Genomic DNA, 14,106 nt, shown 5'->3' on the forward strand with positions numbered 1-14,106 from the left:
ATACTGTGAAAAGAGTAAATCCACATGAAGACAACAGTAAACAGAAGATGCAAAGAGAAGAAATCATGGAGGGGTAAGAGAAAGGGGCTAAAACCAAGATACCTTATTATGTACGAACAGACACCCAGGTTGACAAATACACATGAAGAGAGTTTGATCCCACTAGTCCATTGTATGGTAAACACAATGAGGTCTGTTCCAGTAATGAGGGAGCCCAGAGCACTATTGATCACATGCGGTGGATCAGAGGACCTCTGTCAGTCCCTCAGAGCCCACTTTATACAGCCGGGGAACCCGACACAATCCCCTCTCATTTACCACTTCACATCCCTCTCTCTCACCCTTACTGCCTCTGCATCGCAGCTTGTCCTCTTGATCCATTACAGAGGTCCCCCCCCCTCCTTTCGCTCACACTTTTTTCCCCCCAATCTTTTGTTGCCTCATCTCCTTTGCTTTCTCTTTCTCTCCGCTTCCATGTATCAGCCTCCTTATTTATGTAAATCCATTTGCTGTGAGAATGAAGCTTGTCTAATGTCCTGAACACTGCTGGATTTCATGCCATTTCTTCCCGGTAACGGTAGAATAATGAAAATGTAAATAGCGTTAAGCTGGGTAGCTTAAGACAACCTCTTAATGAAGGCAGAGACAGTGAGAGAGAGAGAGAGAGAGAGAGAGAGAGAGAGAGACAAGGAGGGAGAGCAGAGGCATTTTTAGCTTCAAAAGAGTCCCAACGTCACAACATCACATACAGCAAGCCACTGAAGCATGTGTATGGGAACCAGCTAGAGAACGGACATTATAGGAATTCAAGATGTGCGGTAAGAGCTGCCTTCAAATAAAGCCTGAAAGCCTTTTCAAGTGACATTTCAAATGGTATGCTCTAAACACCATTCATGTGTTTTTCTCTCTTCTTTGTTACTTTAGGCTTAGTTGCCAGTCACTCTTGAAAAAAAAAATAAATAAATAAATCCCAGCTGTAATCTGAGGAGGTGTTTATCAGGTTTTTCGTTTGCCTCACTCTGAAGCAGCTGTCCGTCAGAGGGATAAACCTAGTATTTTCTGAGCGTTGATCATATCAATATTCCCACTGCCTCGAACGCTCACGTTGCTTTTTACACATGCGCTTATCCAGGAGAGTGAGGGGGAGGGCGTTATGTAAGAAGGGATCCAGGAGGGCTTCCCTTGAGCTTTGGAGAGAAAGTGAAAGGAAAGAGCAAAGGTGACCTCTCATATGCAGCTGACGAAAAGATTGAGTCGGGAGAAGGAGAGGGGGAGGGGAAAGGAAACAGAATAAATCAGAATAATTAGTGATTTCAAACAGTGATTAAAAGAGAGAGAGAGAGAGAGAGAGAGAGAGTCAGGCAAAGGGAAACAATAGAGGCACAGAAAAGAATTAAAATGTGAGATGAATTCAACTGAAAGAGAGGTTCTGCTTTTGTTTCAGGAATACTTTCTCAACAGAGGTAAGTGCTTGCTGTCACCTTTACAAACGTCCCGTGCCTCTTTAAAGATTGTGGATCTACATAGACCACAAAGCAGCATGTGTGTCCTTGCTATGCTGCTCAACCTTGGGATAACTCTGCATTAGCACATCAGGCTGTTAAGTCAATCCCAGAGCTGCTCAGCCAAACAGACCAATGGCTTGACCTTTGATTGTAAAAGCTTGCCAGGCTGGCAAGTTAATCCCGGAGCGTAGTAGGCCAATCAAGTTGTCAGGACGGGCTCGCCGTCAATAACGCATTTAGGTCAAAGACAAAGGCATGGAGAAGACCTGATCATCTGAAGACATACCTCCACCAAACCGTTGGATATAAATATCATAAACAGTCAAAGTTTCTATCTATATGTATGCGCAAAGAAGCTTCGCGCTTTAAAAAAAGTATGAAATCAATGTAGGATCGAGGAGTTTGCTGGATAACTTGTTGTAGCTGCGTTTTTTATTGATCGCCATCTGAGCTCAAGCACTTGACAACATGAAGCAGCAGAAAGGTTACTGTGCAGTCACCAGAACCACCCACATCTGCAGTGGCACAGAAAAATGAACTCGGAGCACAGCAACTAGACAGGAGTGGAAGAAAGAGCGTCAGCGAGGGGGGAGAGGGAGGCGCCGTGGCAACGAGAGGGGTGGAAAGAGAGCGAGAAATGCAGAAAAGATCGAAGGGAATAAAGAGTGATGGAGAGAAACAGAGAGAGGGAGAGACAGAGGCAGACAGGGAGACAGCACTATTTACGGTAGATTAGTTGTTATGGTGATAAGCAGAAGGGAAAGGAAGGGATGAAGTTGTCAGGGTGATGGGGCTGCACTGGGCTACTAATGATATGTAAAAATAACTGTGCTTAGATTTTACCCTACCTTTGCAAAAAAAAAAAAAAAAAAAAAAGAGCTACCACACAGACACACACAAACACGCTCAGATGAATACACACAAAGACAAAGCAGTCTGTTGAAGCGGGCTCTTCTCATTAGCATTTGGAGACACACTCAGATTCCTCCCTCACATTCTCAGCATGGAGATCACTTTTTTTGGTAAGTTTTTGGATAATGAGCGACGGTAGATAGACACACACAAACACTGGGGATGTGTGTGCGCGAGTGTTTACTCCTATGTGTAGTGCTTGTAGTTGTGTGCGACTGAAAGTCTAACAACAGCAGCAGAGAGCATCTCACTTTGACAGAAGGAGATGGCAGAGGACTGTGGGTAATTGTAGTTTGAATGGCCTGAGGGGGTTTCTTGAATGCTGGTCTTTGTTGCTTTGCAGCCTGCGGTGGAACCGCAAAGGCATCTGATGTGATCACTGTCATCAAACACATCTCCACATGCCAAGTGCCAACAAATAATATCTCTCACGTCAATAAGTACACACACTGTGTGCTGTGGTGGAGTGTAACTAAGAACGTTTACTCAAGTACTGAGCTGTACTACAACTATGACTACTTTTACTTTTGGTACTTTAAGTACATTTTGCTGATAATACTAAGTAGCAGTAAAGAATGCAGGAGTTGGAGTATTTGTACACTACTGTACTTCTTCATTTGCTTGAAGGCAGAATGAGTCGGATCTTTTAGGACTACTCGTTCTGCCTTTGAGTAAATAATCTGAATACATCTTCCACCACTGGTTGTGTCCAACATTAGAGGAAACATTAATAGGAAATTAATGGAATTTTAAACTCACCAGAAAAAATTCACCAATCAGCAGAGGAATTACATGTATAACATTGAGCAAATACACAACAGACACTGAAGGCTTCTGGGAAATTACTGTAAAAATCACAACACGCTTACAAACAAGAGCACACACCTTGCTGCTACATCACGACCATTTAATGTAGACTAAATTGCCTTGATGTCTATAAAAGCATCTAGTGGCCCTTCTGCTCGGTTACTTACATTTAATTTCCTGGTAGCCTTTTTCCAGTAGTACGTATAAAGACACTCACTTAAACACACACATACACACACACACACACACACACACACACACACACACACACACACACACACACTTACATCAATGCACATGCTGAATATTAAATTATATTTACTTGTGTCACAGACATGAATGTCTCCCCAGCATAATGGCTTCATTATCAGTGAAGGCCAGCACATACATCCCTCTAATCATCACCTCACTCTGGAAAATACGGCCTTCTTCCTGCACACACCGCCAACCACCATACACAAACACACATGCAAATACACACTACACTACATACACATACATGTAATTTCCCTGAGCATACATTAACCAGAGGGAGTAATATCCCAGGCAATGGTGTTCTTGAAATGGAAACCTTTAGGGGGAATTTAAAGACCTGCTGTATAAAAACTACTTAGTGTCATGGTTTTCTCAAGTGTGACCCTCTATCAGGCCCTGGACAGAAGTCTGACACTTATCAAATATCACTGAGAACATTTAGATGTCCTCCATATTGTTCTGAAGAACTCTTGCCTCCTTACTTCCAGACACTGATGGCTTACAGCAGAGGCACAAACCAATAATATAACAATTCCAATCTTTGACAGATGATGCAATCAACAACTTCCTTGTTCTTTGCTTCAGTAAACAAAATTACGAAACACAACCATGTACCTATAAAAATCAATGCATTATAGCTTGATTGCCCGCATATGCCGACCTACTGTATCCTAAGGCTGTGCAGCTGTTGCAAAGTGAGCAAAGAAACCAGGCTTCCTATCGACACAATGCACCATCCAGGAGCAGTCTGGCTCTCCACAAGAAAGCCATTTAATCTCCAGTAGTCTGCATGTGATCAATCTCCCAGCACAGTGTTACTGCAGCGCAGGCCATTCCTCATCATTTAGAGAGAGCGATATTGACCAGGCCAGGACAGCCTCTGTAGTGCATTTGTGTGTGCTGTGAGCCAACGGAAGAGAATGAAGAAAACTTCCCAGCGTATATAGTGCATCCTGTGTCTGTTTCTCTGTTGTGTAGTATTTGTACAGTGTGTGCATGTATGCATGTTTGTGAAAAGTGTGTGTGTGTGTGTGTGTGTGTGTGTGTGTGTGTGTGTGTGTGTGTGTGTGTGTGTACATCACAGGGACAAAAACAGCAGGAAAACAAGCATGTGTATGTTTATACCATAGTCAGCTTGTTTGCACATTGATGTCTTGTGGGCTGATACAACTGGCCATATTCTATACTTATCATCAATATATCCTCACTTAGACATTTCTGCTTAGTGGCTCACATCAAGAAAACAGGCACCAAGGACGAGCTCAGCATTGTTAATCAGCATCAGATGCAATTGGCTTATCATGGTGATGCGAAGAGAGAGACAAGGTGGATGCTGAAACTACTCTTGGATGGGTAGCATCACTTTAGACTTGCCAAGTTAAAGGTTCATGGTGATCAATCATTTAGCCTAAGACTGGCTGCAGTCATATATTAGTGTGCACAGATGTCAATGAGAACAGTTGATCTGTCAATAAACTATTACACTTCTTTCCTGCACGCATCTGGGAAGCCTCGGGGTATGAGACAGGCATGACAAGTAGAGACAAGGTCTCTCTACATCTTATTTGCGTAGGTCATTTAATCCGTCTGCTTGACAGAAAAAATGTATAGACAGGCACATCTCAGTTTTCAAGTGTCACAGAAATTGCACAAGTATGATTTGTGACGCGATAGGAGAGCGCCCTGACAAATAAATTATATCACTCACTGACTGGATATTGTGGTCCATGTCCTCGGACTTATCGTGAGGTTATTTAGGCATCAGCCTCATGGACTTCATCCCCCACACTGCCTTGGGGCCATGTCAGATTTACAGTTATCCATGACAGGCTCTTATCAGGGATTTGGAGCGGGACTTTGCAGAGTCATCTAGAATATTGGCTGTATCGCTTTTATCCCGGCTCAGAGAAACAGCAAGAGCCCAAGGTTGGGATATCACAAGTCATACACAGAGACACACACACACGCACGAGCACACACATGCGCGCACACACGCACATACATTCCTGACATCTCCTGCTGGGATCATTGGGTAGCAATGCCCTGTCATATCAGACTATGTAGACAGCAAGCTGACTGCAGTGGCTTTTGGGACACTACGCTACATTAAACCAGCAGCCACAGCTGTTACCACTGTCTGCAGCTTCCAGTCTTATCTGTTCTTACAATTCCACTTTCTGTCTGAACTTATTTTGGAACCATCAGGTACACAACAATGGTTACTCTTTAAAGGCCCAATCTATAGATTTTTGAGCATGTGAATAATTTTTCTTTCGTAGTGTAAAACATAAGTAAAACACGATGTGATCATTTGCTAATCCTTTTTGACAAATACTCAATTGAAAATAGTTCAAAGACAATATATTTGCCCTCATCAGCTTCATTGATTTTGTAAATATCTGCTTATTCTGAATTTGATGCAGCAACATGTTTCAAACAAATTGGGACAGGAGCAACTAAAGACTGGGAAACATGAGGAATGCTCCAAAAACACCTGTTTGGAACATTCCACAGGTAAACAGTTGATTGGTAACAGGTGATAGTATCATGATTGGGTATGAAAGGGGCATCCTGGAAAGACTCAGTCGATCACAAGCAAGGATGGAGAGAAGTTCACCACTTTGTGAACACATGATTGTATAAAGGAGATTAATACATGAGCTCATGGGTTGTATATTGCCACAGAGTTTACTTTAAAAAATGACAAAAAATGAAAAATTCTGTATTTCATTGTTCCACTGACTGTCAAAGAAAATAAGCAGGTTTTAATGCTTTTTTCTCAAACATTCCAGATGTAAATAAAAACATTAAAAAATGGTTATACTTAGTTGTATGCAGTATTAGTTCTTGTATTAGACTAAAACATTTCATGATCAATTCCAGAATGTAAGCAGGTTCCACTTTTGTGTAGGCTGTTCTTTCATTTACATTGCACCTTTAGTGTTCAGTCAATAATCCCATTAAAGGCAACTGAATCAACTCAAGCACTCCACATATTTACTGTAAGACAGTGCCTGTGCTGGGTTAAGTGTAAGACATAGCGAGGCTCCCATTCTTGTATTTGAGCTGAGTGCAGAGTGTTGTTTTCCACTGCAGCATGCTCACTCATCCCTGCAGGCTATGTTTAAAAGCCATTATTCCAGCTAACAGACCGGTCAGCAGGCCTTGGATGTGTTTAGTGATGTGTATTGTCTGGCTCTCTCATGACATTTGGAGTGTATAAATGGACAAAGTGTTCATGTGGTGTTTTATTTTTTTGTCTGTGTGGGATAGCAGAGGCAGCAGAGGCTGTGATGGCTGTGATGGTCGCAGCTGTGAGCTATTCATAATCAACGCTGCTGTCTGCTTATGTCCGAGCAGGGAGTCTGGGGCAAAAGACAACGCTGGGGACAGTTCTCATAATGATACCCTACATTCAACATTTGACCAGGTGACACTGATTGATGGGCAGGTAGTGCAAGTCCCAGCACACTACTCACATTCTGTACATGCCAGGAAACGGGGCAGGTTTCTCACCACGCATTTTAACCAATGTTATGTAAAACTTTAAAACACATTAGTGCATAACAGCTCTGATTTGATACATGTCTGAGGTGGGATGTCAGATATGGGGATGCTAATACTCTGTTAAAACTGTTCCTTAGTCTGTTTGGATTTAGTTGGTGAGCTGCCAAGCTTGCAAGCTGGGCGTGACAGCTGTGTGCATTTCAGAGGAATGAATGAGGTGTCATACTTTTGATGCATTGGGTTGATGATCATCTGAATCCATCAGGTTATGCTTATGTTTTGTTTTTGATTTTTGCCACAAGATTTAACCAAAAGAAAATTCTCCTTTCACTAGTCTCCACGGATGTCATTCATCCCACGAATCTCAGTCCAAGTTAGTGCACTTCCTTTCTGGTTTTACAGATCCAAGTGGCCACTTTTCAGAGCCTGGACCAAGCTCTGGGTCCACATTCTTTCAAATGTTGAACCCTCTCTGGATGTCATTTTGACTTATAACTGGGAACAGCCTGTGCTTTCAGGACTCAACCCGAAAAAGATAGTGTGCAGTTGAGCAGGGGATACTGCTTAGGATGAAAAGCAGGTGTGTTTGAGAAGACTGAAGGGAACGTTGTCAACCCAAGGCCCAAATCTGAAGAGGAACAGCAGATTACTCAGTTGACCGGTTACCGGTCGCCAAATTTTTATCCCCACCTTCCCACAGCGATCAATTTCTTGGCTGATCTCTTCTGAAACTATGATTCAGTCTACTGGATGGAGCAGTGTCAACAGGGGGAAATGTTTAATTTTGCTTGTCATTTAGTGGACACAGAGCTGGAAGCTGATTTTTTTTCCCAGGATAAACAGCTGGCAATGAGATGGTCTGGCTGTAAAAGTAAGATCATTTCACTGGCAAAACTTCTAAATGGCCAAACACACAAGCAGCTGTGCTCAGAACCCCACATAAATTGTCTTCTATGTACAGTAAGCCCACCCGTGTGTTATTGTGGGTTGATGCACATCATAGGGATAAGCTACTGTCCTGTTTCCCAGCATGCTGTGCAAAATTCATTTCCCCCATCAACCATCAACCATGTGCATGTTTTTTTAATCCTGTCCACTGGTATGAGATGTAAAGGTACTGCATTGTTTTTCAATCAGTCAATGTTACACATACATACTAATATTATATACATATGTAGATGTTTATACATACAATATTTTCAATACTTTGCTTAGAAATTACAGAAGCCTATTTGAAGTTGCCACAGTCAAAAATGATGTCTTCAAATCTTTTTTGTCTGCGGGCAGCCATGAAAATAGAAATCATTCAGTTGACTCAGAAGTCGCTGTCAAACACGCTGACAATATGTAAAAATAACCGACTGATATAAAATTGTCATAGATTCATTTTGTGTTTCTCTCCTTTCAGCAATACTTCTAAACACCATTTACTATACAGTCTGGATTCTGTGTGGTACCCCATTCTCTTTGTCTTAACAATGTTTGACACTGCACTGTGTTTGGGGTGTGCAAACCACCGGATTTTGTGTTTTGTCTGATAGTTCTCACCCATATTTAACATTCCTCAGTGTGGCTTACAGCCTGCTGAAAACTGGTAATTGGGTTTGCGAGCAGACTCCAGTTAAAGAGTCCCTGTCTTGTCTGATTAAAGTCTTGGTCTTTATGGGCTGATTTCCAGCAGAGGGGCTGGAAGGGGCCTGCTCAGGCCTAACTGGGCCGGGTCGGGCCAACACGGAGACAGTTGGAGTCTGATGGATGGACCCTGACAGCTTGTCTCTGTCAGAAACCTGCTCAGAGTCCCTGGGAGTGAGTCTCACACAGTGTCAGCATGGCCTTGGTCAGTCCACTGAACAATAACACGGAGGCGAGAGGACACACTGAGCGGAATGCCTGGAGTCAAAACCCTCATTTGTAGCAGCAGCGGATACACACACTCCACACTCCAGGTTGTGGGTCAAACACAACCTGTGTATGAACAGCTCATATGTGCATTCACAGATGTGTGTGCACACAGCACTACCCAAATTGATATCCAACTGGTCATTAAAACTATGAGCACTGCCAAGCGTGGCACAAACAATGAGGGAATAAGAGACATATGCAGCCTCCACACCTTTGGGAAACTCATTAGTCCAGGTAATACAGGCCCAAGCAGACTCCACATTGACTAATTATGGGATTTTGGAAAGCTGGGAATGGACATTGGGAGGGAAAATCAATTGAATAGCTGCTGCATCTGGTGTCTCTTGAGGGCCAATCAAGCCCTCATAGCTGATCCCCCACCCATAACTATTCAAGGCTGTGCAGTCAAATTCCCTACTCTCCCCGCAATCCTGCAGAAACAATAGCGCAGTCTCATGTGATACCATGCCCCACAAACAGTTCATCAGAAACAGGAGTCCAAACATATGGCTCCTTCTTTGCCTCAAACTTTCTTTTCCTACCCAACAACAATAACAACTGCCCTTAAATGACTTTGACCTGGGTTCACGGAAGAAGCCAGAGGTGGTCATTTGAAGTTAATTTAATAGCAGTCATGAGAGTCCTGCTGCTCCATCTCTTTCATCCACAGCACATGAAGACAAGTATCCCAAACCTTTGAACCAGAAAACAATCACCCACCAGGGGCTTCATCAGCCAATTAATCTCCTTTACCACCACATTTCATCTTTAACACAGACAGTGAACCTTCTTCCTGCACAATTTGTCAGAGACGACTAGTGCTGGAGAGAAGGAGAGAGTGAGGCAGAAAAATGAATTTGACTTGTGTTTCTTGTTGACATTGTAATGGCAATACCTGCAATATCTACACTGACGAAAGGTTGCAATACACTCCTGTACATTTAGAGGAACAGATGTCAAAAGATGGCTTTTTCCCTCACGCTATTTATATACCAAATGAAACTTTGACTGCATGCAAACAGCTTAAATGAAATCTGCATTTCAGGCCATCGATTTTCAAGCATAAATCAAAAGGAAACAATGCAGGGAATCTGTACGTATGGGGGTGGGGTGGGGTGGGGATGGGGGTGGGGGGGGCTGACAGTGTCCATGTCCCAGATTACTAGTTTAATGTGAACTTGTCTGATTTTCCACATGCCTCCATTTATAATCTTTCAGGCAGACAGACAAGCCTTTTAAGGTGCCATTAAATAGCCACGCTACCCTGTGACACTCCATCGCCTTTGACCCCTCAGTTGGGGGTTAATATTGACTTTACTGCTATCAATATTTGACCGAAGGACCCAGAGGACCCACTTGATTGATCTGATGTGCTATTCTGTCTCTGATCTATATGGAAATCCTCCACGGACCAAAACGTACAACTACACAGGTACCTCTGTGTGTGTGTGTGTGTGTGTGTGTGTGTGTGTGTGTGTATAGGCACATATGCAAGAACATACAATCACACGCGTGCTCGAAAGCAATAACATACCTTTGCAGCAACATGCATTCAAAGTCCTACGTAAACCGAAATGTCACAGATGATACAAATACCTAATGAGACACATACATGCAGTCAATTAACTATTAAGGACAGCTCAATAGTTGAACAGAAATCAACTTAAATTCTATTAAATATGTCTTTCATTGTGTTTCTGTATTCTACATCCATGTGACAGGAAGCTTGTTATGACAGTTAAATGATCAAAGCCCTCATATGCTGCAATTCAGTTGGTTAATAGTTGTGAAATTGATTTTCAGGCAACAAAATTGCTGAATCAATTAGATTTCATTGATCTTTTTAAACAGTCTTGAGTGCCTGATCAGGCTAATAGGGTGATTTCACTGACTTGAGTTTAGCCTTTTACCCATGACCTATTTGAGCTAATAACAGGTATGATTATTATCTTAAACAATTAATTATAGTGCAACATCAGTCATCTATGTCCATAAAATCATATATCAATATTGTCTTTTCAGGAGAAAAACAGCTGCTTTAAATGTTGCACATGTCCAACATAGATTCACAACAATACTCCAATGACACTCCAGTCTTTTATTAGCAGCCAGAGGATGACTCAAACCCATTACACATAAAGTACTGTGGCCTGGTCAGACTTGCATTTACAATGACAAAATCAAGCCACCTTGACAGAGATCATTTTTGAGGGAATGGAGAGTCCAAAGTGGAGGACACTAACAACGGTACCTTGTTAGCTATGTGATATAATCCAGCATTATTTAGCGTCCTCTGTCAGGGTAGGCCCTTTGTACTGCTACACAAAAGAAGAATGGTTTGCAGACAGTTCTGTGACTGAAGCTGACTGTGAAGATGCATCTTTTGAATAAACTGTGAACTTATCTCATCATTAGTGGCCAAGCTAACATGCTTGTTAACTGACAGACAGAAGGCCTGCTAGTTTAGCTTTTTCCCCTTCCAGTAAGTCTTTATTGAGAGAAGTGATGCACAATCCTGACACAGTAGGCCACTTTAGCCTCAGTACAGTTTTAATATTTTATTAAACAGCCTTACAAATGCGTCACCAAGCTTTCAGAATGACATATTTTGTGAAGTTGTACAGATGAATTTTGCTGTGCCACTTCTGGTGTGAGCAGGCCTTTCAGCTGTTACTCTGACAATAACGGGGTTTGGATAGTTTAAAGTTTGTGTCCTGTGTGAGATCCTTTCTGTTTAGTAGGTGTATGGGTAAGTGCGTCTGTATTCTGTGTCACTGACCATCGTCTTTCTTCTGCTAGTTGAAGCACATTATTCACTATGTTGCCCTTCTGCTCTTTGTGCCTGTGTCTGTCTAGTGATGGTGCTTCTTTCAAAATAAAACCTTTGGCTAAAGGTCAGTCCTTAAATCTTCAGATATGCCCACTCATACGTCTGCAGTGCAAACACACCCAGACACACGGACAAACATAAAAACCCAGTATGTAATGATGACACACACACACACACACACACACACACACACACACACACACACACACACATTCCTGTATGTAAGAAATGGGTTTTAGGGAAATAAGTGTTATCTGACATTATTTTGCCTGCCAAGTGAAATTTTAAACAGACCAAGCACCAGCATTAAATTAATCTGTGAATACTGGGTACAGAAATTGCGAAACACTGCACAAGACCTGTGTTTTCCCTATAATGGCAGCTTGTCTTGACACTGCCTGAATCCCTATATGTATTCCTGTCATGAAAAGTTTCTACCCTCAATCTTTTTCTCTTTTGACCTTTGCATTTGTTCACAATTGATGCTCAATTTGCTGGCATTTAGAGCCAAAATGAGTTTCACAGTAACCCTTGGTGACCCAGTCACTGAGCAATTGGATCATCTGGTAGCTGTCACTCTCTCAAGACTGTGGTGGGTCTAGCTAATTCTAAGAACTACAGTGTATATCTTTTCATTAATTTACATGCTGTTCACCTAAGATGTAGGTAAAAATGCTGCACTTGTCTAAATTGCTCAGCATCGCTCCTATTTTTCTGTGTGAATCATTCTCACACAGAAGTGGGAAGGGCACCATCCTTTGCAATTACCTGCCAATCATCCTTTTGAAGAATATTTTTTAAGCATGTAACACAAACGTGTGTGCACTCACATACACACCAGTGAGACACCTGTGCTCTCAGGTAGCATCTGAAGCCTGCCGAATGTTGGGGGAAGTGTGCTATAAGCTACAATGTCGACAATAAATGATAATTAAAGACTTTTCACCAGCTAAACACAGCAGTGACAATCATTGCAATTTAAGACCTAGACTTAGCAGAAGTTAATAAAACATCAGCATAAAAATGATTCATTTGCGTCAGTGAAATTTACCAGAAGCCTTCAAATTTGATCAGTGATGGTGCCAGTCATTGACGGTTGGCAGCTACCATAAAATGAAGACACTCACACGTGTATCCGTATTATTGCAACACATTAACATACAGTGGCTGCATGCACAGGCGTCAGACTTGAAGCCACACAAAGATAAAGGATGGAGTGCGTTAAATACCTGAGCCTCTCTTAGAGACCACTTTTACACTCCTGGACAGCGTGACGTACAGCAGGATCAGCAGAGGGCTGGGAGGTCTCATCTTCCCCCCGTCCTCACAGCCTGAAAGAGAGGTGACATGGGCAGGGAGAAGGAGGGATGGCAGGAAAGAGAGAAAGAGAGTAATCAGTCACTGCCTGCACATGAGATCAAGCACCTCCTTGTTGGTACTCCACACCGACTAAGTGTTGGTGTGGAGCGATGTTCTGTGATAGCCCAAACACTACAGCGAATAAGCACACATACTGTTGTACAAACATTTTCACACACACGCAGATACCCATTTGGACACTCGCATCAACATTTCGCACATTCCCCTGGGGGGGTCTTTCTTGTAATGATTTTCTCTCATGCTTGCAACTGAGACAGGTTATCATAGCGGGGATATATTTCATGAGAAACCATTCCCTCAGATGCTGACGAATCAATAATGAAATAATTACATGTGTAAGAAACACCAACCGCAAGCTTCATTAAAAATGGGGGAAACCTTGAAGGGAATTTCAAATTATCTCCTTGTGACTGGCAGAGACGTGGCAAATATCGCACCCATACTCCTTATTGACTCATATATCATATTAATTGATGGAGGTGACTCATTCTCTACTTCTCATCTTCGCTGAGTAAATGACATAATCTAACATGTAGTAATTACCCTCTAATAGCCAGCTCCTGAAATAGAGCTGGTGCTGCTGTGTAAATTTGATGTTAAATGGAGAAAAAAAGAAAAGTGTTTATGAGCTTACAGCGCAAGCCGTTGGCAACACTCTTCAAAATCAATCATCATCTAACTGTAACAGAAGCTTTTTTTTTTAGACAAAACAAAGAACAAACGAAGACATTAGAGAGCGACATTAAGAAAAGTTTAAAGTGTTGATGCATTTTGGAAATTGCATTGGGGAGTTGCGTAGCTTAGCTTAGCACAAAGACTAGAAACAGAGGGAAAGTGCTAGCCTCGCTGTATCTGAAGGTTAACAAAATCTGCCTACCAGCACCTCTAAAGCTCACTCATTAACACAGCTATTACTGGGTGGGGACCAGTAACTTCCTGGTGTCTCTGCTTGATGCCTTGCAACTGGTCCTGGTCACAAGAAAGTTGGGCATATAACCATCCTTTTTA

At 42.3% G+C, this 14,106-nt stretch overlaps 1 protein-coding gene across 5 annotated transcripts in view; it reads right to left on the minus strand.

Annotated features, from left to right (window-relative positions):
• The window catches only part of il1rapl1a (interleukin 1 receptor accessory protein-like 1a), a 159,776-nt gene that overhangs the window by 125,181 nt on the left and 20,489 nt on the right, over positions 1 to 14,106 (minus strand). For all 5 annotated transcript variants that reach the window (XM_076746127.1, XM_076746124.1, XM_076746126.1 and 2 more), the window contains exon 2: positions 12,948 to 13,049. In XM_076746127.1, the coding sequence (XP_076602242.1) occupies positions 12,948 to 13,029 (82 nt within the window). In that variant the 5' untranslated portion in view covers positions 13,030 to 13,049. The remainder of the gene's footprint in view (positions 1 to 12,947; positions 13,050 to 14,106) is intronic.

Source organism: Chaetodon auriga, chromosome 13 (assembly GCF_051107435.1).
Source record: "Chaetodon auriga isolate fChaAug3 chromosome 13, fChaAug3.hap1, whole genome shotgun sequence".
Taxonomy (NCBI): Eukaryota; Metazoa; Chordata; class Actinopteri; order Chaetodontiformes; family Chaetodontidae; genus Chaetodon; species Chaetodon auriga.